At 41.7% G+C, this 27,050-nt stretch overlaps 1 protein-coding gene and 1 non-coding gene across 2 annotated transcripts in view; both read left to right on the forward strand.

Moving 5' to 3' along the window:
• LOC138615550 (rho guanine nucleotide exchange factor 17-like) overlaps positions 1-26,611 on the forward strand; it is a 66,719-nt gene extending 40,108 nt beyond the window's left edge. The window contains 23 exon segments of the mRNA XM_069689235.1: positions 8,098-8,175; positions 12,328-12,510; positions 16,907-17,023; positions 17,933-18,025; positions 18,161-18,337; positions 18,878-18,928; positions 19,173-19,282; positions 19,419-19,504; positions 20,104-20,222; positions 20,554-20,761; positions 21,024-21,097; positions 21,199-21,282; positions 21,669-21,772; positions 22,182-22,297; positions 22,394-22,513; positions 22,609-22,876; positions 23,060-23,146; positions 23,318-23,385; positions 23,730-23,878; positions 24,057-24,231; positions 24,478-24,573; positions 24,820-25,002; positions 25,200-26,611. Coding sequence (XP_069545336.1) covers positions 8,098-8,175; positions 12,328-12,510; positions 16,907-17,023; positions 17,933-18,025; positions 18,161-18,337; positions 18,878-18,928; positions 19,173-19,282; positions 19,419-19,504; positions 20,104-20,222; positions 20,554-20,761; positions 21,024-21,097; positions 21,199-21,282; positions 21,669-21,772; positions 22,182-22,297; positions 22,394-22,513; positions 22,609-22,876; positions 23,060-23,146; positions 23,318-23,385; positions 23,730-23,878; positions 24,057-24,231; positions 24,478-24,573; positions 24,820-25,002; positions 25,200-25,408 — 2,955 coding nt within the window. The 3' untranslated portion in view covers positions 25,409-26,611.
• On the forward strand, positions 14,618-14,690 carry trnam-cau (transfer RNA methionine (anticodon CAU)). The gene has a single exon. It is a non-coding gene; the product is annotated as a tRNA-Met (tRNA).
• Positions 26,612-27,050: the final 439 nt, after the last annotated feature.

A 27,050-nucleotide genomic window follows, 5' to 3' on the forward strand; every position in this document is an offset into this window, starting at 1 on the left:
GTGTGTTTTATAGTAACTCTACTTTTAACGTGAACAACCAGAATCGACGAGAAACTGAAAACACCTGTTCCTCAAAGACAAACTCTGAGACAGACAAACAAATGGAAACGGGACCGAAACATAACCTTGTTGGCAGTTTATCATGTATTTGTGAGAAGCTGTATGCAGCTGCAGTCTTTCAAGCTGTCCCATTTTGGCAGGTGCATGTCTTTTTCTTGGCAGATGAAAGAAAAGTGACCATTTTGATAACACAAAATCGTACTCAGCTGCGGTACTTAGGAAGAATAATTGGACACATCGGTGCTCTGTTGCCAAATTACCACTTTTACTTTCTAATTTGTCTGTTTTCTACATAAGATATGTAGTGAGAAAAACAAAGTTATTTTCGTTCCAAAAAAGGATGCATAAAATGTAACGAATGAACATCTTGTTTGCCTCAGTTTTTCTGATTCAGCAGTGCTCAAATGCCAAAATGTAACACTGTCAAACTACCAAGAACAAAATCACAGGAACAGTTTTATACAAACAAAAAGTGAGCGGCAACACAAATCCTTGAAGTAGACAATGAAGAACCCATTAAAAAGGAGTGAAAGAGGAGAACATATGTTTTAATTTATTCTGCTTTTGTCTGGTCAAGACAAAATCGTTGAACAATGTTTGAACGGTAACAGTCGCATTACAATATAACAATGTGCAGATCAACATACACAACGCCACGAACAAAGACGTGAATTCAACACACACAGTCGAATAACATCACGACATTGCTATATGAAAGTCCAAGTGAAAAATGTCAAGTCAAAGAGAATGACATTAACCAAAGCTGTCCGAGTCTGTCGAGTGATGTCTTTACTGTTAAGCTACAATGTTTGGCTGCAGTTGAGAGGAACAACTTACTTTATGGACCCCCTGTGTCCACACCATTAACACACCAAAACTCACTTAAGGACACGAGAACATGCTGTACCCACAACACACACACACACACGCACGCACACGCACACACACACACACAAGTTCAGACAATCTAATGAACTTAATGTCTGACGTGGCAAATATGTGCCAGAGGAAAGGAAAATTGGACATTTAACATATTGTTGCTGAGTTGCGATGGTGAATTCCATCTCGGGAACAGACTGATGTACAGACTCGCCTTACTGAGCAGATCATAGCTCGGCTGTTTTGGGTGATTAAATTACACGAACACCAACTTGCTCTTTAAAGCCACATCATTCCTCAGATCTGCGTTGTTGGAAAGATCAAAGTTATCTGATTACAAATAATTTGAACCTGTGATCTAAGGATTTCAGATATGAAAAGTGGATGACTCATTAGGTTTGTGGAGAATATTTAATTTAGGAGATAACATTTATGAAACATGTTTAAAATAAGGTATTGAATCAACATATTGTAATCCAAAGGAACAGAGACCAAATGTATACAACCAAGATTCATACCATGACAGGAGTGTGAGTGTGAATGTGAGAGTGTGTGAGTGTGTGAGTGTGTGTGAGTGTGTAGGACATGGCAGATTTAGAGTCATTAATTACTAAAGCTGGAGATTTTTCAAGTATTTACTCTGTAGGTGTTTTTTTTTTCCAACATTTCAGTTCTGTACAGATAATCTGTTTTACATAAGCAAACCAAATAGATTTTTGCAAATTCATATCGGTAAAATGTGTGTGGTGGCGTGAGATTAGATGCTGCAGTAAACAGGAGAAAGATGCAAAAACTACTATGGCTGTCAAAAGGTTCTGTGTGGAACACGTTCCCAAAAGAATGGGGGAAAAAAAACCAGTTTTAAAACTGGTCATCGTTTGGTTTAGGCTATAGACTGTATGAAAAAAAGTGGACGAAGCTTATTCCCCACTGATTGTGGATCATGTTCGGGTGTTGCTGAGCAGAACCGAAGCAGATGCCCCTTTTAACTTGAAGCTACATTGTGGGCATCTATCATAAAAGAAACTGTCTGCCTGGCAAGGATACGCTTACATTGGCAGTATTTGTTGCCCTTGTACCTGATGAATTTTCAGACAGGTTCAGGTGTCCCGGCTGAGGCTCTAGCTGCTTGTTTTTTGTTCATGGATATTCATTTTGTCACTTGTGACAAACAACTAAAGGCCATGAGTTCTCTCTCTCTCTCTCTCTCTCTCTGTGTGTGTGTGTGTGTGTGTGTGTGTGTGTGTGTGTGTGTGTGTGTGTGTGTGTGTGTGTGTGTGTGTGTGTGTGTGTGTGTGTGTGTGTGTGTGTGTGTGTGTGTGTTACTAAAACCCACACTCGACTCTATGCAGCTATGTGGTTTGTGCCGACAGTACACACCTACGCTAATTATCCTTCTGCAACGTAATTCGGAAAATATAAAGTCTTACTAACAGACAATACTGTTCACTCTATTTGTTAAAGTTCAGGCTTCGGCTGCTTCCTCCATTGTGGTCCATGGTTGTATGGAGCATGCAGTCAATGGACTCCACTGGTTCCTTTAGCTGTTTCTCTGTGTTTTTTTTTTTTTTTTTTACCTCATTAAATATTCTGCGTTGCACTTTTTTGGAGTCCACTCAGCTGGGCGCCCCTACAGTAGTAATTTGTGTCAATTTATAGGCAATTTTAAGTCAGCTGTTGTCTCATGAATAACTGATTGCAAGTCCTCTGAGATCTCTTTTATTTGCAAGGAATGGTTCACATCAGCAGGTGCTCCTTGTGAATAGCAAACTCAAAGTGTTAGTTAAAATGAGTTGGTTTGTAAAGAGTGATATAAGATGTTTTAATGTAAGATTAGTTGAACCGAGTGATTTAATACCTGGTCAAGACTAACAAAATCGAGCCCATATGTACTGTGTCAGCTTCACTCCCTGCATCAGCTTCTCACAAGGTTTCTATTGTTGCCTGTCTCTTAGAGCCACCTTGCACTTAACCAGCGTAACTGATGAGGTCTGGGAATACGGTCACTAAAACAAAGCCTGACTGGAAACAAACACAAGCAGACAAATGACCATATAAGTTGCTGACAAACTCCCAGGTTTGTCAAACTTATTTGGAAGAAACGAACAAAATCGAGCGATAACCTAACTACCCTTTGTAAACATCCATCACAGCCTCCAGACCGATGTTCTGGTCCAGCTTTGATTTACTGTACTTACTGTAGTTGCTCTTACCCACAGTTTTCTCGTTCATTGCCGACATGCTTTGTGCACTAGCTTTTACCTCCGCAATGTTACGAAGTGAAGTGGTTAAGATAATAGGACTCAGGTTATTTGTTGCCCTGCGAAGCAGACCTTGATAATTACTTTGCCGAGCGCGCTGTCACCATAGCTGATAGAAATGTTTGTGAAAGCTACTATAATAAGAGTTATAATTTCAATCCAAGCGTAAAAATAAACCATTTTAGGAGTGTTTCCCTTTTGCAATCATACCAAACATGTTCATGATGGAGAAAACACTTCACTGTTTTCATTTTTTTTCTCTACCCACGCTCGGCCTCGAGCTGGACTTGAAACGACGGTGTCACAGGAAACAGTGACTCATCCCGTGTCATCATACTATCGCAGTTACAGTGTGATTCTGCTGAACTTTCTCATTTGAGGGTCGACACCCACCAGACTGCAGAGTATTTTGACTTCGGCTCTACAGCGCCGTCGGCTTTGCTGTGAAACTCGACTGTCTTGCGACCATTCAGCCTCTCAACTGGGGGTTTCTATGGTAACCCGGCTAGCAAAATGAAATGCATTCCTGGCATTATTTCACCATGTTCTGATGTGTGTATGTGTAATCTAATAAAGACGACCAGCACCTAACAGAGGAACATTCCTGTCTTCAGGGAAGTTCCCTTCTTCTTTTACCTCGCTCCCCCCCCCCCCCGCGCCCCCCACACACACACACACAGCTCTCGTTAGACTGCCATCACTTCAACAGCGGCACACGTGAACACGCACGTTTATTTACCTACTCTGAAGTCCAAGCAGACAAACACTGATTCTAATTAAGCAGTCATGAGGAAGAGAGAGTGGATCTGCATTTGTTAATTTGATCATTGCAAATGAGCTTTAATTTGTATGAGACATTCAAGCAGAGGCAGCTGTGTTCTTGTGTTGAGTCCACATTGTGTGTGTATGCAGCTTAGTGTCAGGAAATAGTGAGAGAAACAGCATCTATCGCTGCAGCTGCCGGGGACTCCAGCTTTTGCTTAATGTGGTGCACACGACATAATTCCTGCAGCTGGAATAAAAACTGTTTCTAAGCTGTCAGAAGACACAAGGATTAAATGTTAAATGGGATGTTTCAACTTTTTATATTTGGCCTTTGGAATAGTACAACAGTAGTTATAATGCAGTACATGCACGTTATTACTCCTCGATGTACATGAGCGTCTTTCAATTCAACTGCTCTTCTTTTGACCGTGATAGTGTCGAGCGATGTTTATGTTAAAAAATATATTTTATGTTTTATGCTGTCGGTAAATTAACTGCTTGTGTTAAAACAGTCAGTCAGCTGATTAAGTGACAACAATTTTGATAATTAAATTCAACTTTTTGGCTGGTTTCAGCTTCTCAAATGTCAAATGCTTGAAGCTTTTCTCTTACAACAGTTAGTTGGGCAAAACTAGCAGTTTATAGAGGATGATGGGTATGGTTTATTGTTTTGCAACATTTAATTTAACCAATATCAAATTAACGATATAAAACAACAAGCCGCAACAAAATGGGAGCCAAATTTCAAACACTTCAGGAATTTACCACATCAAAACTGATAAAAGCAACCCCAAAATAAGATGTCAAGATGCATACAAATGGAAACAATAAAATTATATATATATATTTTAAATTAAAGATCAATGGGACATTTTAAATGTCATTTTTATCAGTAAATTTTTTTCCCCAAGAAATTGAAATCATTAATGGATTTTCAAAGTAAAAGTTGCAAAATCAGTTAGAGTCAACAGATTCTGTTGCTATAAGAGACGACCCAACCACAAAGTATTTTGAACAGGTCCCTACTCACACGGTAATTAGAGAATAGAAATGTGGATTACTATGTTATTGTGAGCAACCCTCTTTAGCCTTGTTTTGTCCTGTAGTTCTTCCCTCCACTCCATTGTGTTTGTGTTTGTCAAGGATGAGTAGGTTTGGACAGAGTTTTTGACTCGTTGAAGGAGCAATTGTGCTGATTATAAGAAAGCTTATTTGACAAACATGATAAGTCTTACCCATGTCATTTCAGAGGGCCCGTCTTTCATTCACAATCATTGTCTTGCACATTCACAGTGATACACATTCTTCCATCCACACACCACCTCTCACCCTCCAGTGGTACCCCGCTTCCCCCCTGGGATCTCTTCAGATGCCAAATGCTAAACATGGCCTTTCTGGGAAGTTATTGTTATCGTTATTTATAGGGCACACTGGTGCTGGCGGCACGGAGCATGAGGGGGAAACAAATTATCTTCTGTATTTTTCTGCCTTGTGTGTGTGTGTGTGTGTGTGTGTGTGTGTGTGTGTGTGTGTGTGTGTGTGTGTGTGTGTGTGTGTGTGTGTGTGTGTGTGTGTGTGTGTGTGTGTTTTAGCGTTTTTGCCTGTGGTATTTTTTTCAGTCACATTTAGTACCAGAATATTTTGGGAATCTCCCCTTCGGCCACTGAGATAATACGTCCACGATATCGTTCCATGATCCTAAAACTCCTCTTGTTATTCTCCCACCTCTGTCTGTCTGTCACACACACACACACACACACACACACACACACACACACACACACACACACACACACACACACACACACACACACACACACACACACACACACACACACACACACACACACACACACACACAGTATGTCACAAGTAATAAGACAGACTCCTATCACACAGTAACCAGGAGAAAGTGATAGATTGCACCTTTTGTAGCACTTTTCCAACGTCTTTACTAAATTGTGTGAGAAAAGCTGGATGATACTAAGCTGCTGACCTCCTTTGTTTAAATTTAACAAGCAACCCATTGAGTTAGATTCATCTCACAGTTCAGACATATACCATGATACAGATAAACATAAATATAGTATGAACTAAATTGATCCATTTGTTGTAGAGCTTCTTGCAAACCTTTGATCTCTTTCACATTCATTCTGCCGGTTTCCTTCTTGTCCTGGGCGTTTTGGGTTTTTGTCCACCGTGTTGGAGCCGTTCATCCACTTTCGTCTATAGATCACGAGCCATTGTGAGGGTGAACCGCTGAGTCATGCTGTGGTTGTGTGGACTTCCTGGCCTCAGTGACCTCTAATCAGGTCCCTCTGTGTGTTAGCCGTGAATGTCCTGTCCGTGTTTGCCTCCTGTATGATATTATTAATAACACAACCCGATGACCTTTTGAGAGGTAAAATGGCAATCAAATATTTCCCAGAACTTAAACCCTCATGAACTAAAAGAAGATTATGGAAATTAGGCAAATAATGGATCATAAATCAACCCTGGGATTTGTGAAGCAAGCCAGGCATACAACGACACAACAGCAGTGATTATGATGTTTGTGATCGTTGTATTTCAGTCATGTCTGACTAATGTTGAATGAAGAAGTAGAAAGGGGAGATTTAAAATGCCAGAACGGCGAGAAGCCCATCTACAAAATCGCACACAAAAAGTGCAAAAAAACTTGCTGTTTTTTTTTTCTCACTTTAGTATGCATTAGCAATGAAGAAATGACCATACACAAATATCCATACTTTCTCTTGCTAGCTCTATTCCACTGTCTCATAATGTTTGACTGTACAGACTGCTGGCAGTCTGCTGCCAAAATGTCAACATCAAAAGATATTTCCATCCCCTGTTAAAATATTAATATAACTTCCTTGTTTATTTTTTCTACCCATGTTGTTGCACTTTTAAAAAGTGGGTTTTATGGCTTTGCAACATTCAGTACAGCAGGTCTGGCCCTGATAGCTCACAGGCCATCTGTAAGAACTATCTTTAGAGACAGGACTTTTAGTGGGTCAGGAACTATGATGCAGGGAACTAAACGGGAACCAGAGAAGTTGTTTCTGCTTTTTAAGGAGGCTTTAAATGTGCTTTTTGTGTGGATGTGTTTAAAAACAAGGTCTCAGGACTCAGTGTATTTCTGTTATTTATGCGTTTCTTTCTCATAAAGGGTGCAGGTGTAAATGCGTAGTTCTTTCTTCAGATTAAATTTGGGCCATTTCTGTCTTTCTGTCTTGTTACTATGAAGCATTTTTACACATTTCAGTGGAGGATCTTCTTTTTTCCTTTTTGCAGCTTCATCCAAAGGGGAACAAAAATCCCAAATGCTTGTTCTTGTTCTTGCTCTTGTTTTTTTTCTCAAACATTTTCACCTTAACAGATCTTGTTTACAGTGATAGATACATACAGAAAGCATAGGATGAGAAAAATATGGGTTTGATGACATGTAGCTATGTGGCCAGAAGCAGCGCTGTTGCAGTTATATGGTATGCATCTTAAACACTTTGCCTCAGTTGTGTGCATTTAAATTTTTTTTATTTTAAAGCGCTTACAGTATATAAATCAAGGTCCTGTGATGGACCAGCGACTTGTCCAGGGTGAACCTCGCCTGCACCCAAAGTCTGCTGGGATAGGCCTGGGTATAGATGATGGATGGATGGATGGATGGTTTTTCAAGGTCACAGTGTTTTAGGAAATGTTAATTGTTTGTGTCTATATAAGAGTCATTCATATTTTTAAATTATATATTCGATACATTCTCTTTTTATGTGACCAATTTTAGTTTATTACTTTGGTAATTATAGTTATTTGTCAGTACCATTTCCAAATAAAACCCCATTGATCGCTCACGAGAAAAACACATTCAGCTAATTTTGCATCTGCAACCCCTCGGCAGATGGACACAAAACACAAAAACACAATAATTCTACAGCATTAAATTACAGCAGAAAATGTGTGTATCTGGATGTCAGTGTTTTGAGGAGTTATGCCTCCGAAGGCGTGTCCATTGTTGTGTCCTAAGCTGTAAAGATGTGTGACATACAGCAGCGTTAGGTGTGAGTGTCTGAGAACGATGAGTTTAAATGCAGCGATTGACCACCTTTTTTTTCTTCTTGTTCGTCTGTCTTCACAGGACATGAGGAAGCATGTGATGATGACCCTCCTGGACACAGAGCAGTCATACGTCGAGTCACTCCGCACACTCATTCAGGTAACGCATACAATCTGTTGTACATATTATGCCTTATAAATGAGCTGTGTAGCCTGACAGACTCGCACTGACTTGTTGAGCAGTCAGTTTGTGGCAGACGAACACGCACGCAACACACAAAAGCGAACCGCCATCTTGGAATCACAGATTGCTGAGGACATGAATAACAAATGTAGGTAACAAAGGTGTTATGTAATGCACTTATTGTCATTCCTCCTGCCTGGATAATCTGATAACCCCGTCGCATCTCACTGTCATCAGCATTATCTCCCCCTCCCACACACACACACACACACACACACACACACACACACACACACACACACACACACACACACACACACACACACACACACACACACACACACACACACACACACACACACACACACACACACACACACACACACACATTTCTATATCCTACACCTAGTGTATCTGCATTCTAATAGCTAAGTAACCCTTTACCACACATCTTGGCTGCATCCCTCTCTCACACATTTGCACACACGCACAAAAATACCACACATCACTTTTGCTACCTGTCATCAGCCTGTTGTATAACCTGTCACCGTTCACTGTGTGGCGAACAGTGTGTTTACGTGTGCATTTTTGTGAAATGTGCACGTGTTTATATCGGTGCGCGCACATCCCTCATGCACACCGACTTTGCCTCTGCCTGTGTATGTGTGGCCACAAAGTGAATAATCCTGGGCTGTGTTCCCATGACGACAAGGGGAAAGTAAGTGTTACCACGGTGACTGCTGTGAAGATGCAGATCCTTGAAGGATGGGGTTCAGCTGATGCTGCGTTATAGTAGCGCTGTCCAAAGTTTAAATCTGACTCAGGGTTTTTTTTTGGGACTCATGGGCCTTTTTTTTTTTTTTTGGGGCTCTTATGTGCAAAAAGTTGCAAAACGCTGACATAAAGAGTTAATATGAGCTGGACTGTGTTTTAGGCAGATTAGAATTCAATCTGAAAACACCACATGTAAATGCATCTGAGAAACATAAACTATAAGCAATCTGTGGAAATAGCCACTCACTGTCAGAATTTCTTTCTACTGTGCATCAATTTTCTGTCTCCTCTCTTGTTGTGATAAAGGCAGATAGGCCTACAATTGCACTGAAAATAGTCGATGTTCTCCATCTCATTAAAACAAAAGGCAAAGCAGATCCAGTGATTTCTACAAATACAGTCAAATACAGGGTAGAACAGGTGCATTACCACCTGGAAATAACGTAATTCATGTCTTACCTTTATCTTAGGAGAGCCTTGTTAAAGTTATATTGCGGTTTTATTTTGTACTATACAAGTTTGCAGTCTTTCCTGTTTTCATTTTAGATGCTTTTATTTTGAAAGGCGCTTGCTTTACTTCCTGTCGCGCGAAACGGAGCTAAATCGGCAAATGTATAAATGACTGCACAAAGTGAATTGTTTAAAGATTTTAGCACCCGCCGAAGAGGGACGAGGTTAGTATCTGTTGGAATACGGTAATGTTAAGATTGATATATATTTGTGTGTCTCCCAGCTCGTTTTCATTTTAAGGCGCAGAGTCAGCAGGAAGCTGTCTTTAGTAAAAAAAACAAACAAACAAAAAAACCGATCCGGTAAGGGTCGACGTGACAGCCGAGGGATTAGCGTGCACTTCACAAACAGTGAGTTGTGGGTTCGATTCCCGGCTGGACGGACCCTGACACTACGTCATTCGTGTGCTCAGTTTACCCATATTTCCTGACTGTCTCTACTTGTCATATAATGGCAAAATGCAAAAAAAAATTAGTTAAAAAAAAAGTTGTGATACACCAACTGCACACTGCCGACAAAGAAAGTAGCTTCTGATTATGAAGCCACCACTTTACATGGCAGCTGTGTGTGGGTGAAGAAGGGGCACATTGTAAAGCTCTGTGGTGGAAAAGTGTAAATGAAGTCCATCTGTTATATTCAGCGACCGGCAGGTTACCATATTGGTAATTTCCCTCTTCCTGTCTCATATTCTAGATATCCTTTTTTTATTGTTTGTTTTTTTTCCAACATTCTATTCTTGCAGTTATGATAATTTCAAGGTGTAATAACAGCAGAGCAGAAATGGACTTGGCCACAAAAGGAAAATTAAATGAACATATATATATATATATATATATATATATATATATATATACATACAATTTGCCCACGGGGGAAATGTAAAAAGTCCCAGCATAAATTATAAGAAACCTGTCAGAATTATGGTAAAAGAAACATTTTAAAAAGTTTTAACGTGCACCAGAGACGCATCCTAATTTCAGTTGTACAAAATAGTTAAACGTAGATTAATATCAGACGTGAAGTGGGTCTACAGGAAATGGTACCGAATCCATCTTAAAGATACATCATCGGATGCATGACAGAGTGCAGCAGGAGGCTGAGCTGACCTACATAGTGACCACACATCTTCCACTCACTTCCTCACCGCCCTGATCCGACAGTCTCTGGAGGAAAACAGCTGCACAACACTTTCACAAACGAGCAGCCATAGATGTTCGTGCGCAGTTAATGCCAGGTCATGTTGGAAAGTCTCGCCAGTCTCACAGGCCCGTTTTCCAACTAATCTTCACAGCTCATTACTGCACTGTATGCGTGTCCAGCTTTAGAAAATGTGGAGTCTCCATTACAGCTCAGCACTTTTCTGAGAGATAAAGTTGGTCATTTCAGGCAGTCACAGAGTTCTTATGTAACTCGCATCCAAGAAAAATAGTTGAAGGAAGTTTAACTTGAAGGAAATTCAAGCTGAATCAGTGCTGTTAAAACTACCTCAAGTCTCTGTTTGTCCCAACTTTCCTCAATTCAAATGATTTAACGAGCAGATTGAATTAGCCGTCAAATGTGTCATGAAGTCGGGCAGTGAGCGGCTAACTAGACTTCACAGATTCTTGAGCCTTGGGTCACATCCGTCGGAGTCCATTTCAGAGTAAATCGAATTTCCAAATTTCTGTAGAGTTTTAATGGATCACCGTATCCGTGTCTCCATGAGTTAGTGCATGTCTGAGTCAGGCTTCTTGTGACACTGTTGAGAGCCCAACTGCTAAATCTACTCAAGATTGAAAGAAAACTAAAGGTCATAAATTATATGCCCAAATTTATTTATTTATTTTTTTTATAATTTGATTTTACGTTATTAAACATAGAAATACAGACATGTTAAAGATTAAACGAGTATTTCCAGAGCTTTTTTGAATTGTGACGTCCTCTGCGTGTGGCTTTGAGTCGCGTTTCAGTCGTTGGAGGGACAAGCAAACAGACATTTCCCCACTCAACTTTCCTCATGGTTTCATAATTGTTTAATGAACAAACAGGTTAACGTAACCCGTATTTCATGAAAAGCAAAGCTTAAAAATAAGTCCGACGAATAATACATCTTTTGTTTGTCTGCATTTCTTGCTTTCCTATTTAAAACATATTATAAAACCCCTCAGATTCCAGTAGCAGCACAGTTTGCTGCCGTGACTCGGGCGCGCACGCAGAATAATGACTTGCCATCGCAGCTTGTCTGTCAGGTTTGTGTGCAGAACGCGCCGACGCTGAACACAAGCCGCTGTGTGCGCAACAAGCCCGTCGTGTTGTGGGGTCACTGTCAGCTCTCCGGGGGAAATCTGCAGAAAGAGAAACGTTGTTGTTGTGTGCGGACGCGGAATATTGAAAGCCATTTTCCAATAATAGCAACGTCTTTGAAGCCCCGTCGTGCAGGAGGAGCGGTGGTGGGAAAAAAAGGGAACAGTCGCCCTTTACTCATTTCCCAGAAAGCACAGCACCAGCTGCTTCTACCTCCTTCTTATAAAGACTTAACATACACTCACGTTAGTGACTGAGACCCTGCTAATGCAGCTTTATTTATGATTCATGAGCTTTTAACTGCGTGTCATGATCCTCCATGAGTTTCCTTTGTAATAACTGTTACCATCTCATCCCCTGATAACGCACAACTAAAGTTTCACACTGAGGTCACGTAATTTCTTTAAAAAAATACTCCATGATTGTCAGAATTATGAATTTAATGTTCTCCAAAATTATTTGCCCAAAATTGCTGGACATCCTCAAATAAGCCGACACGTTTCGCCTCCGTCCTGCGTATTTCATGATTTGTAATGAGTCGTTAACTTTCTGTCCCCTCAGGGCTACATGCGTCCTCTCAAACAGCCGGACAGTGGCTCAATAGTCGACCCTCTGCTGGTGGACGAGATGTTCTACCAGATCCCAGAGATCCTGGAGCACCACGAGCACTTCCTGGAGCAGGTCGCCGGCTGCGTCGGCCAATGGCACGACAGGCAAACTGTTGGACACCTCCTCATCCAATCAGTAAGTGGAGATGACGATAAATTAAGAGTGCGCAGGTACTTAACGGATATCGACAGGAACGGAGGAACATCGTCGTAGCTCCGAGTGGTGGAAGAAGTACCCTCTTTGTGTGTGTGTGTGTCCACAGTGCAAGAACTAATGAAGATAGTACTTTTTAAAAGGTTCCTACTTTAGAGTGGGTACTCTCCCAGCACAGGGAGACGCCTTGAGGGACCCAAGTGTGGGGTGATTGGTGAAACACATGCACCACCAGCAACCACCATTTTGAAAAACCTCTGTGAAAGGTCAGCTGAGTAAATAACAGCTTTTTAATATCAGCCTTTAAAAAAATCTTCTTCTTTTTGATCTCTCGGACGTCAGATTAGAGGAGCTGTTCAGGTGCTGTCGACTAAGTCACACGAAGACTGAAGAGTTTTCTTTTTACCAATTCATCAGCCGACTCCCTGTCACTAGATTTTTGCTGGTCGAAGTTATGACACGAACAAGAAGTTACAATGGAGAAATCTCCAAAGGGAATGTTTTTAAAAGCAGCATCTGCATTAGTTAGTATATATTTCCACCGTAATATGTCCCACTCAGCACATATCTTGCTTTCAATTCTTTGAAAATCAAATGTAAAGGGTGTCTATTCAGAAATGACTGTTGTTCAGTTATGTTAAAACTAACATGCTGGGTGGTGTCCTGGTTGTAGGAATGAAAACTGTAGTTGGCAGCTTTATTTGTTCTTGGGGACCTTCGCTGCATGTCCAACCTTTTTTTTTTTTTTTTACATTTACACTGTTAATATTCTCTACAAGTAACATATGTGAAACAGCAGTTTTGGTCGATTCTAGAGCCGCAACTATTTGTCAAATATGCAACTAGTTGATGGCCAGAAAATTGTTTTGCCGTTCTTTAATGAAAAAATAGTAAAATTCTCTGATTCCACTTTCTTTAATGTAAATATTTTCTTGTTTCTTAAGTCCTCCACTGACATTCCCCCTCCCTCCTCCCACTTTTCTGGCATTTGAAAGACCAAACAGCTGGTTTGCAGTCACTGTTCTGTGTATTGTTAACAGATTTCAGACCCAGATTGGCCTCAAACATTCAGGATGTATTCTGCACATGTTAGCATGGTTAGCTTCTGTCCGTTGAATGTAGGCTGAGAGCGTGAGATCTTTAACCTCTGCCAACAAGCAGTAATCCCTTTGCTTCTCTGCCTCCCTCTCAACAGCCTTGAAAACAATAAGACTGGTCCTAAAATTATGATTATAACACTATGAGGTATGGTACTATATCCTTAAGTTAGAATTAATACAATACTGATAAACAACCAATGACCAAAGGACACTTCCTCTTCCAGACAGCAGCAACGTTAAAAAACAAAATGCGGAGAAGCTTGTTTTATGGAAAGTTGGTCTATAGTTGGCAACAGTAGCTTAATATTTTGCTTTTCCAGTGGCCGCTTGTTGACCTATTCAAAGTTTCCCATGACCCAGGGGTGGCTCTGAACCTAAACGTTAAAAATACAAAACAGTGCTGAAGAGCTTCAGTGTCGGGCTAAATGTCATGTTTTGGTCTTTGAGTAAAGGACTTCCATCCAGGCTGGCAGAGTTTTCTCACACTCTGAACAAACACAGGCAGAAATTCATTATTGGAAGAACTCAGATGTCGGTCTCTTCAGTTTCCTTAGTCGGTCACGAAGTGATGTGGCCACAGGCTTTGGTTTTTATTTTGACACAATCAGTTTGAATGAAAGTGTTTCACAAGCTCTCTAGACAAAGCAGAAACTGTAGATAAAGCAGTCTGACTGACTGACTACGTTCCAAAATTACCGAATTCATTCTGCTGATATTTGTTGCTTCAGGTGGATTTTGATTTACAGGTTGAAAAGAATGAATGGCATAAAGACATAGAACATAGTTGGATGTAGTCTGTGGTGGAAATGTGAGAGGAGCTGGGTTTTCCTGTTGAGTTGGAGCAGTTGCAGCCCCCTCTCAGCCTGAACCTCCCTCCCCTCTCAGCCTGAACCTCCCTCCCACTCTCAGCCTGAACCTCCCCCTCCCTTTCCGCAGCTCTTTGTGTCTCGCTGCAGCTCTTAAAGCCGCAGCAGCTTGATTTCCTTCAGGCCTCGTTGGCGCAGTAGGCAGCGCGTCAGTCTCATAATCTGAAGGTCGTGAGTTCGAGCCTCACACGGGGCAGAGTTTTTTTTTGTTGCTCTGTTGTCACCGTTTGAAGCTGCAGATTGTATCTTTTGTGTTTGATTTGTGTTACATGCGGCCGGTCCCTTTATTAGCTGCAGATATCTTTGATACACTGCACTAAATCTCTCTCAATTAATAGTCTGTTGTGACATAGTTTTAAGACTGACAGATATATCCGTCCATAGATACATCTGTTTTTCAGGTCTATAAGTATACTTGAATATAAAGAATGTATTATCCATTTACATTTATTGCTTCCTTGAATTCGTACCTCGAGTCTCTAACCAAAGTTGCTACTCAGAGTAGTTTGGAGTATTGTTTGTGATGGACGATCTCAGTTTTAAGTCTCTTCTCCAGACTTTAAAAACATTTCTAAATTTGGATTGATCACTTTTGAAATGCGATTAAAATAGATGAAAGAATTTGTATTTGATTAGTTTATTAGTCATTTTCTCATATATCTTTGAAATGAAAGGTATCAGACTTTTGGACCCTCATTTCTATTGTTGGGAGGCGTTCACACAACCATCCAGCGATATTTATCTTGACAAAGACTGATAGTAAAAGTTCAAAGTTCATTTGGTCAATCCACAAAATCCCAGAACTTGGAGAGCTTCAAGCCTTAATCAGCAAACACTGAAGAAAAGAAGGAAATAAATCCTCCTATTAAGTAAAAAATAAAAGTTAAATAAAAACATAAATGTAGACATTACCAACCAAAAAACAATATTCTTAAGCAAACCTTTTAAAAATGGGGTAAAAGACTCATTCCTAAAAGCTTCACGTTTAAAGACCCAAACACTGAAATGTAACTCTAGAAACATATACTTACACATAAAAACAAACCTTTTGTAAACCATTATTAACATAGCAAACATCAGCGGGTTAATAAGTACAACATAAAACGAGACACTTCAGTTATCTCCTCTCTGTTTGGGCCTCTCTGCTCCGTACAATCCTCTGCTTGATGGTTGGAAAGGTCTACGCCTCCATTTAAGTTAATCTCTCTCTCTTTCTGCCATTTCTACCGTCTGCTGTGACCAATCCTCACATTATTCCTCAGTCCTCTTCCTGTCCCTCGAACACTGAGAAGGAGGGAGAGCCGAGACAGGAGAGGACTCTCAGAGACGGATGATGGGGAAAAATAGTGAGGACGAGGCGAGGGCAGCGAGCCGGATACTCTGGGACGTTAAATGAGACGCTGTGCCCTTGGTGTCTCTTTGTTTGCGTCTCTACCACTTTCTTTTATTCTTTGACACAGACGTCTGCCCCTCTTGTTTGTGAAAGCAGGTCGGTGTGATTCATCTGTTTGACCCAGAGAAAGATAAAAAGAAGGACAAACGCTATTCTTTTCTGATGGAAAACTGAATTGAGACCCACAAACACCAACGTCTCTTTTGTAGCTCCTTTTTGTTGTTGTTGCTGCAGCTGTTGGATCTCATTCATAGTAGTTTTTCCTCATTATTTAACCAAATGTTACAATCTATCGGTGAACTATTCATCCTGTAATCTGATGTTTTCCAACATGAGATGCTTGTTATATCTTATATTGAATGAAAATGTTATTTTCACCTTGTATGATCCGACAATATAGTCTCTTTTTTTTAATGAATGAATTCATTGTTTAGTCTTTCGAAAATGTAAAAGGAAAGTAGAATTATCTTTTTTTTCATGTTTCTTGCGCAAATGTAATAAATACCTGTTTAAAATAGAAAACAAAAGAACAAAATCACAATCTGCCTTATTTTGTGAGAGTTCATTTGAGATTTCAATTTAACATGTCAACCACAGAAAAGCAGTAAATCTTCACGTGATACGATTGATAAACAACTAACAATTAAAAAAAAAAAATGTCAAAACTCTTTCTGTTTAGTTTTCTGTTAAAAAAAACCCTGTAAACTGAGATTCTCTCACCAGCCTATCGGGTTTTCTGCTTTCCTCAAGATGTTAATCAAACATCAAAAGAAAATTACTTTCATACAATCATTTTTTTTTTTTTTTTTTTTTTTTTTATATCAGTGACAGGGTTGTGGTTTAAACCGGAGGCGATATATCGGATACAACTGTCAAAAATCAATACTTAACAAAATGCACCAATTTCCACCCGGATCGTTTGATTTCGCTTCAAACAAACATGGAGGCCATCGGATTAACTTTGAAGAAGCTGTTGTCACATAAAAGTGAACACGTTTATTTCTTCTTCTTTTCTCCAGTTCTCCAAAGAGACTCTCGCTAATATGTACTCGGCGTACATCGACAACTTTCTCAACGCCAAAGATGCCGTGAGGATCGCCAAGGAGGCCAAGCCAGCGTTTCACAAGTTTCTGGAGGTGAGAGTCGGACTGAGCAGCTGCTCTTATAATTTGTATTTGTTTGGAAAAATCGGAGGCCACCGCAGAAACCTTTCCTTCTTCAACCAGCTGTTTGAGCCTGAACGCCTCCTCTGACACGCACATCATCGCTGCATCCCGGTAATGTTTGTGTTTTTGTCTTTGAAAGGACACGCTTGATAGTTCTTGCCCTGCGATAACAGAACTTCAGGACTCTTAGTGAAATGAGTGTTTCTGGAGAAAACCAAGTGATTTTTACCTGAATGCGTCTATTTGTCACTAAAATGAAACACACAGGCTGAAACCTGACAACATCTGGATCAAAATCATCTTATTCTGCTGATAGTTTCATCTCTTAATCAAACTATATTAAGTTAATGATACAGCTGGATGATTTAAAAAATTGTTCACAATGCTCACCACTGGTGAATTTTATGTTTCGGTGCATACATTTTGTTTTGTCTGTCTCGCTCTGTTACAAACCGTCTCTTTAAGGCAAGTCAGCAGGACGACTAGACTTCCAAAAGTTGCGGATGTTTAAGGAATATGTCCAGTTGAATTCGGTCGATCGGCGTTTACGCTCTTGATACTGCGTTTACGCTCTTGATACTGCGGTGCACCATTAGAAATAATCTGTACAGGTTGGCTGCACAGACAAAAGTTCACTTGCAGAAACGTAATCAGGCACCTCCAACCATGTCCTCCTCCTCCTCCTGCACTCAGCCCACAGACTCCAGCTTTTACCTCGGGGAGGCTGTTCACCGTGGAAACACTGCACCATCTAGTGGTGGAGGTGTGAAGTTCAGCGTTGACTTGATTTCGGAGTCTTCTTTGTTGGGGTGGGGTGGGGGTAGGAGGGGTCTGTCTTATATTTGTTTCTCCATTATCCTCCTTCCCTGAATCCAACAGCAAAACATGCGTGAGAACAAAGAGAAACAGGCTCTGGGCGATCTGATGATAAAGCCGGTGCAGCGGATTCCTCGATACGAGCTGCTGGTTAAGGTGACTTATTTCAAAATATAACTTAAGTATTTTCTACATACTGTACGTAGAGTTCTTCAACGTTCAGTGACAAAAAGCGTTTTTTTTTTTTTTTTTTTAAAGGCAGATATTTATTACTGTGTTTTTTGTTCGTAGGACCTGCTCAAGCACACTTCAGAGGATCACCCCGACCACCCGCTCTTACTGGACGCCCAGAGGGACATCAAGCGGCTGGCGGAAAGGATCAATAAGGGACGTCGCTCTGCTGAGGAGGCGGAGAGGGAAACCAGGGTTATCCAAGAGATTGAGGCGCACATAGAGGGAGTCGAACATGTGAGATATTTATTTATGAGATTCAAATTATTTTGTAATTTGGATAAAGTCCCTGAGATATATCGTCTTGTTTTCAAGTCCAAACAAACACTCCACAAATGGAAAAAAAAAAAGAAAAAAAAGAGCAAAATGATGACGGGGAGCAAATATTTACAGATAAATTATTCCAATCGAAGGAGCCCAAAACATAAAAGGCTATTTTATTGTTTTACCAACATCCTGAGGCAGAACAGGAACAATAAAAAGAATCTGATCAGCGCTTATTCGAGCATAATTTGACATATAAGAAATACAAAAATGCAAGTAAATTTGTGAAGATAGTTCTGTTTAAAGCTGATATTTGTTTAGTTTTGCTGATTACTTATGTAGTACTACTGTGGCAGAAAAAACAACAACCTGTCAGCCAATTGTAGCTTTGTTTTCCACTGATTATGCTTCTTTATTAAGCCATTTGATTACATCCTAAATAGAGAGACGACAGCCGTTTACAGTTATTCTTCTACGATGTGAAGTGATCATTTCTCTGTGTGTTTGTGTCAGATTCTGAATCCTCAGAGGAAGTTCTTGAGACAGGAAATGGTCATGGAGGCGGTAAGAAATGCTTTCTGAACAATGACAAATGCTTGTGCTCACTTACTTTCCTGAATTGTTGCCATGCTGTCGAAAATAAGTAAAACAATTGAATTAAGCAAGCCGTATTATAAACGAACTAAACTATGTTCTTTTACTTCTACTAATTGATAAAGTTGAACTTTGGCTAATACTATATTAAAACTTGAATTATGATGTTGACGTTCTGATGTTATCTGCTCCCCTGCTCTCTCTGTCTCTGTAGAAGACGGTGGGCGGAAAGAAAGACCGCTCTCTCTTCCTCTTTAGTGATCTGATCATCTGCACCACTCTCAAGAGGAAGTCTGGCTCATTAAGACGCAGCTCCATGAGCCTGTATGTAACACGCATGCACACGCTGAGCACACTTTCTAAACCACACTGCACCCTGGTGTTGGACAACAGGAAGTGTCGGTCTTCATATTTACCATCCTCCTCTGTTTTCCTTCCCATGTTGCTGTTTCACTCTCAGATACTCAGCTGCAAGTATGATCGATACCTCCAGTAAATACAAGTTCCTGTGGAAACTTCCTCTAGAGGACGTGGAGGTGGTGAAAAGTAAGGCTCCGATGGGAAACTGCAGTGTTTTCATTTCTACTTTCTTTAGTCAAAGTCAACTGGATTGTCAATCCACCACACGTACAAGACATACAGAGAGATGGAAATACTGTTTCTCACAGTCCCACGCTGTGCAAAATACAAAGATAAAACAAGAAAAGTATAAATATGTAACGATAAAAACAATAAAACAGTCAACAACCACAATGACGCTTAACTGCAATATATATAAATACAATGTAGTATAAATAAAAATAAATACGGGTCCATGGTGCAAAAGTTCAGACTTTTAATGAATTAATAGTTCACTGCACATAAGGAAATACAAGTAATATAATATGCCATTTTTTCTTGTCCTGCATATCAAATTTCTGTATGAAACTTTAATCAATCCAATTAGTCCACCACCGGGAGAAGTAATAATCAGATCAAATTTGAGAGACCAACTTCACTTCACTGTTTGCTCGTTCGTCGGTGTAAACATTAAATAATAAATTGCTCACTTTCAAGATTTTTAACCTTTCAGATGAAAAATGGAAATAGCTTTTTAGGAAACTGCTGTGTGAAATTCTCTGACGGTTTATTCTTCGATGCCTCAGGCTCCTCTCAGGCAACAAACAAGGAGAGCATCCAGAAGATGATCAGCCGATTAGACGAGGATGTCAGCTCACTCGGACAGATCAGCAAACTGTCTGAGACCCTCAGCTTCCCACATCAGGTGCTGTGGAGCAAATACCATTACAAAGACGTGTCACTGTCGCTTTTATGTTTTAACCCTCCTTCCTCTACCTTTACCTATCTCCTTGTCTTTAGTCAAGTTTTTTATATTAGACATTGATATGTCTTGTTTTTCTCCTCTATCAAGCGATACATTTCGTGGTCTTTACAAAGACGAGCTTAAAAAAAAAAAACTGTCTAAAGCATTTCATAACTCACCCTGTCTTTTTTTTTTTTTTGACTTTTTGACTTTTTGCAATGTGTTTTTAACTGAAGCTACCAAAAGAGTCTTTTTAAATCGTCTTCTTTTTTTTTTCTTTCATCTCTTTCAGTCCCTAGACGAGGTAATAAAGGATCTGATGGTGTCAGTGCACAGGGAGCTGTCAGAGAAACAGTCTCTGGCCTTCAGCATGACCTTCCTGCCCACAAAGCTGGAGTTCACCACGGCCTCCGCTGAGAGCAGCTTTATCTTCGAGTTCACCTCGCCTGACACTCGCTCCAGCTTTGAACAGGCCTTTGAGGACGCCAAGAAAAAGCTCGGTTAGTGGAGAAGCTTTATAATGAAACCTGTTTTTTTTGTGGTTTTTTTTCTGCCTACTAACTTGCTAACAGGGCAGTAGAAAAAGTCGCGGGTTGAAGCATGTGGACGAGATAGTTTCATTTAATATTTGTGGCTAGCTTTTCTCAGACAAAAATGTATTGCACAATCTTTTTTTTTTTAGCATTCATGATTCTAACTAGAATTTAACAGACCCGCAGCTGCTTACTTTACGTTAGTAATTATTCATGTCATGTTGTTTAGCTATGAATAAAGACCAGTGGGATCCAGAGTTTCTGAAGGCCATTCCTATTATGAAGACACGCAGTGGAATGCAGGTGAGAGCGACAGAACATATCTACTGTATAATGTTCACATAATTGTTGCACGTACAAAAAAAAAAAAGTGACCCCCCCCATGTGTTTTTGTTTGTCTCCAGTTTTCGTGTGCCTCTCCCAGCCACAGCTGTCCCGACAGCGGCTGTGAAGTGTGGGTGTGTAACAGCGACGGATACGTGGGACAGGTGAGAAAATATTGTATCGGTGTTCTCCGGCGGAGAAAGAAAAAAAAAGATTATATTAAATTACATTTAGCTGACGCTTTTATCCAAAGCGACTTACGATAAGTGCATTTCAACCATGAGGGTACACGACCCAGAACAACAGGAATCAAGAAAATACAATTTCTTCAAGAAAGCCAAACTACAAAGTGCTATCAGTAAGTGCCATTTTAAGCGCTACTAAAGTTCTCCTGTTCAAGGTAAATTTGGAAGAGGTGTGTTTTTTAGTTTGCGGCGGAAGATGTGCAGAGTTTCCGCTGTCCTGATGTCGTTGGGGAGCTCATTCCACCATTTAGGAGCCAGGACATTATATTGGTTTGACTGATGCGACTTTGACGTTGCCTCTCCAGGTTTGTCTGTTGAACATCAAAGATGAGCCCACAGTGGAGGCCTGCATCGCCGTCTGCTCAGCGAGGATCATATGTATTGCTGCAGTACCAGGACTCAAGGGAAGGTCAGTGCGCGCGCGCGCGCGCACACACACACACACACACACACACACACACACACACACACACACACACACACACACACACACACACACACACACACACACACACACACACACACACACACACACACACACACACACAGCACCTGAATGTGTTGTATGTAAAACTTTAAGACGTCATTGTACAGCAGTAGTTTGAGATGATGAAGTTGAAGCGGTTTCCTTGGCAAATACTGTTTGAGCTTCATATGAGGGAATAGACATCAAAAACGGACTTAAATGACCTGTCAGCAGAAACATATTTCCTTAAAGCTGGCTCTGTCCCATCACGGTACCAGGTGATTGACCCTGTTCATGAATTTATTTATTTCATAATTTACAAGTTATTAACCAATAACCCTCGACCTCTCAGGGAGCGTGGATCAGAGCCTGCCCCCGCCCCCACCTCCGGAGCACCTGGTCACCCCCAGCAGCAGCTCCATATATCCATCTCTCATTCATCTCTCGAGCTGACGGAGCAGCCAACAGGTTAGTTGCTGCTGTACAAACATAGCTTTGGAAAAGTATCTGCATCAATTTGTCCCCGATTTTCTGGTGGCTGACCAGAGGATCGTTTGTTTCCAGGTCCGGGGGCGGAGCTCGTTCCATTTGACAGCGATGACACAGATGACGAAGATTCACCCAGTCCCTCTTCCACTCTGCAGAGTCAGGCCAGTCACTCCACCATATCATCCAGCTACGGCAGTGAGTAAAAACCACACGGACGATTACACCCTCACTGTCTTTACCAGTACCTGAATCTCTCTTTCATTCCCCCCTCCCCGCCTCCCCCCACGAAGATGACGAGGGTCCCGGCTCCAAGGACATGGCTACTGAGACCACCAGCAGTGAGGAGGAGCAGGAGTTCCCAGTGGCTAGCACCTACGGTGCTCAGGGGCTGTTAGGGGTTGGTGGAGGAAGCCGTGCCCACACAGAGAGCCCCATGGATGGCCGCGCCATGCGCCGATCCTCTCGGGGGTCCTTCACCCGGGCGAGTCTGGAGGATCTGCTCAGTATTGACCCGGAGGCCTACCAGAGCTCTGTGTGGCTGGGCACAGAGGATGGATGGTGTGTACACCACCAACACACACACAAGTTACTGGGTTTTGGAAGTGGTTTGATCTCTCAAATGTCATGTGAAGCCAAAAGAGCCCTTTTTTTTTTTTTTTTTTCCAGCCCCACACTGTAATTACTCCCTGGCTTGCTGATGTGCTGGTTTTCATCACCTAATTTCTTCTGTGTCTCTCTCAGCATCCATGTGTACCAGTCCTCAGACAACATCCGCAACCGTAAAAACAGCATGAAGATGCAACACTCGGCTTCCATCCTCTGTATTCTGTGAGTCTGCATTTTTGTCTGCTGCTGGGTCTTTAAGAACAAACAATATAGGAATTTATGTTTTATTATTAGACGTTAAAGGTATGAATCAGACGCGACTTCGTATTTGATTTCATATAAATGCTGCTTTTACTGTCCCTCCTAATGTTTCTTTCTTTTTTCTCACTTCAGGTATTTGGACAATAAAGTGTTTGTGTCCTTAGCAAATGGAGAGGTGATTGTTTATCAGAGAGAAGCAGGTACGCTGAACTGTGGACATGATTGTAGGAATGAATTAGATGCATCGGTGCTTTTGGTTTTCTTACCTTGCATAATTATGCGATCGCTGTCTGAAGTTGAAGTCATTTGAAGTCTGCACACACTGGGAGTTTGTAGATGAAGCAGTGACCACCGTATCACGTATCATTGAAGCACACTTTATTTTCCACACACCCAAAGACAAAACCCATGTTGAGGATCAGACACTGTGAATTTTAATGTGAAAAGTGCTTGGTTACATGAAAACCATTTTAGTAATAATATTGGTCTCTTTTTTTTTTTCTTTTCACCCCACTTTTTCTTGTTGTCTATCTTAAATCTGCAGGTAGTTTCTGGGACCCTCAGTCCTCTCAGACGTTGGTTCTGGGCACACCCAATAGTCCGGTCACCAAAATGGTTCCCGTTGGAGGAAAGCTGTGGTGCGGCTCACAGAACAGAGTCCTTATTATCAACACAACCACTCTGGTACAAGAGGTAGGTGGACGGGCATATTTAGAGGGGGAGGGGGAGGGGGGAGATCAGCTGTGAAGGTGATCTGGATCGCAGACTTCACAGCTAGAAAAATAGTCGAGGTTGACAGACTGACAAGCAGGAGTACTGAAGCGGAACGATACTCACCTCCGTCTCCCCCCCCCCCCCCCTCCCCTCACAGCACTGCTTCCAAGTGGGCACGGACAGCAGTCGGTGTGTGACGTGCATGGTGGTGTACGGTCAGGGTGTGTGGTTGGCGTTGCAGGGCAGTGCGCAGGTCAAACTGTATCACGCTCAGACCTGGGAGAGCCTGACAGAGGTGGACGTGGCGCCTGCTGTGCACAAGATGCTCGCAGGTAAAGCACACACGGGGAACACATGCACACGGGTTGAGCGCTCAGACATACATATCCATCGCATGCCTGCAGTTTATTTCTCTAAATGTTTCTTCATTTAACCGAATTTAGGAGACCGTGTCCTCTGGGCGTTCCTCAGTTTTTTTTAAAACTTGACCTTCTTAAGCCCTCTTTCCACCGTCTGAACACGCTTGTCTTTATTCCTCCGACTTCAACCCTCCATCCTGTGCTTCCTGCTCGATGCAGGTGCAGATGCGATCATCAGACAACACAAGGCTGCCTGCCTGAGAATCACAGCCCTGCTGGCCTGTAAGGATCTGCTGTGGATCGGCACCAGTGCAGGTAAGCACGCATGTTCTAGTCTGACAAAATTTGAAGTACATTAACTGATCATTAACCTGCTTTATTATTAAATCCGATAAGGGCAGCAATTTTTAAAGGGCTGGAAATGTCCTAGAAGCACATTCGCATGCAAACAGAGCTACAAGAAAATCGATTTTAAAATGGTGCACGGTGATTTTTCTCGCTGATCATTATACTTTGGATTCAAATAGAAAGCTTCTGCTAAGCTATCGTGTTCTTGTACAGGGGTGGTCCTTACGTTGGCAATCCCAGCGGTGAGCTTAGGTACCGGGGCTGGGATGCTGAAATCTGCCCTGCTGCCAATGGGCTCTGCTCACGGGCACACGGGCCACGTTCGGTTCCTTACATCAATCGAACTACCGGAAGGGTTTGACGTGGACTTCCCTCCGTCATCAATGGACTCTACAGGTTTTTTGTTACTGCTTTTCTCAGACAAATAACAACCTGCTTTCATGCATGTCGGTGACGTACACACGCGCGAAGGCTGAAACTCTTTTTTTGTTGTTGTTGTTGTTTGCAAGTCAATTATTTCAAAGAGTTTTTTTTTTACAAACTAAAGTCGCATCATCGCTTGCGCTTCCCCTTGACCCTCTTCTGTTTTCCAGTCAATCATTCTCAGACCAGCGGCACGGTTGACGGGAGCCTCCAACGACGTGACTCCGCACGCCGCCGGGCCTCGGCCCACATCCCTCCAAAAAACAACCACCTAGTCATTTCCGGCGGCGATGGCTATGAGGACTTCAGACTGACCAATAGCAGTGAAACAGTCGGACGTGACGACAGTACCAACCACCTTTTGCTCTGGAGGGTCTGAGACGCCCCTGACCGACTCCACCCGACCTCCCTCTCGCTGAGATCGGCGCAAGCGCTCCCGTCCTTCAGCCGCATCAGACTCCTCACTTTTTTGGCGTTGTTGTTTTGGTCTTCTGCTCGGTCCACCAGTCTCTTTGTGCATACTATGGCTGTCAGCTCCCTCCTGGACTTACTAATGAATATGATCACTTCAAATCCAGTTTTCGTGTGTTAATGTTTCCGACGGTCTGCATGTCAGTGTGTGTATTTAGTTTTTTTTTTAGGCATTGGCGAATATTGTCTAAAAAAAAAAAATTCTTTAAACTCAAGTGTTGACTGAAAGAGACAGAAGAAGACTGAGGAGGGAAAAATGAACTTTCACAGATGGACGTACGTTCAGACTGAGAAGTTAAAAAAAAAAAAAAAAAAAACACAGCGGACTTAGATTCTGCAGAGTGTCATCGCCCGGGAAGTTGGAAGAGGACATTTAAGTCAACTTGGACATGAGTGAAACATAGCATGTCCTTTTGAAATTTCTCTGTTTTTTTTTGGACTTGGATATCAACACTTTGCTCCATCATCGCTTCATCTGACCTGAAACTTCAGACGAAAAGCCTCCTGATGTGAATATCAACGGATGGCAACGGAGTGAAGAAAACGAACGGAGACTGTGGGAGATTGAATTTCTGAATTATGAATGTGAGTTTAAACTCGAGTTAAAGATGAGTGCAGAGTTCCAGATGATTTCTCCGAGCTTTTAAAGGAGCAAAGGACATATTGTTTTGCGCCTTAAACCCGATTGGTCAGATCTGAGATCAGCTCTTTCTGACCCTGGTAGGGATGTCATGATTTCAATATCATGGGTCACTGCTCACAGACTGCTGACTTCATCTTTCCTCCTTACAGAGGGAGAGCGAGTCGGAGCGTCATTCAAGTGCAATATGTGGCAACGGCATCTAACAAGACTACAAACACATACATATAGTCCTAGACATTAATGCATAGCCTTCACTCACCGAGTCAGACGACATCGGCGAAAAAAACCTACACGCGTGTCGGCTGCAGACGGTCACATTGTCTCTTGTTTTTCGTATTTCATTTTTTTGCCGCCAGTTTAAGATGATGGAGACGTAGATGAAGCGGTGTCCCGGTACTGGTCGGAAAAAAAGAAAAAAAAAGAAAATTCGCATTGGAGACATTCGTCCCTAACACGACTATGCCAAAATTTAAAAAAAAAAAAAGCCTTGTACGTTTTCAAGTTTCGACGTACAGGAATCTGAAAAGATTTCTTTTGCCATGAAATTTCAGTTTGTTGAGCGTTCCGTCACGAGGCACGGGTGGGGGGGGGGGGACTCTTTCAAGATGACGCTAGGCTGTGGTAGCAGATAACAGATAGTTATGTACAGTATTTATGGTTTTGATTTTAGCGCCTTCTTTTACAGCACTTAATTTATAGAAGATGTAGCTTTCACTTTTTTTTTTTTTTTTTTTTTTTTTTTCCGTTTTGAATTGAAGAACGAGGAGGCCTCGACTGAATTACCAGACAGGTGGATGGGCACGGCTCGGCTCGGCTCGGCTCGGACGGACGGTCGTGCGCACTAGAGGCGGAGGGGTGCAGTTCGATCTCGGTTCCGGCACGACACACGATACAGGGCTCTCGTTTG

Source organism: Brachyistius frenatus, unplaced genomic scaffold (genome assembly GCF_029030835.1).
Source record: "Brachyistius frenatus isolate BFR_SWC_R1_liver_20210118 unplaced genomic scaffold, ASM2903083v1 Contig_1, whole genome shotgun sequence".
Classification (NCBI taxonomy): domain Eukaryota; kingdom Metazoa; phylum Chordata; class Actinopteri; family Embiotocidae; genus Brachyistius; species Brachyistius frenatus.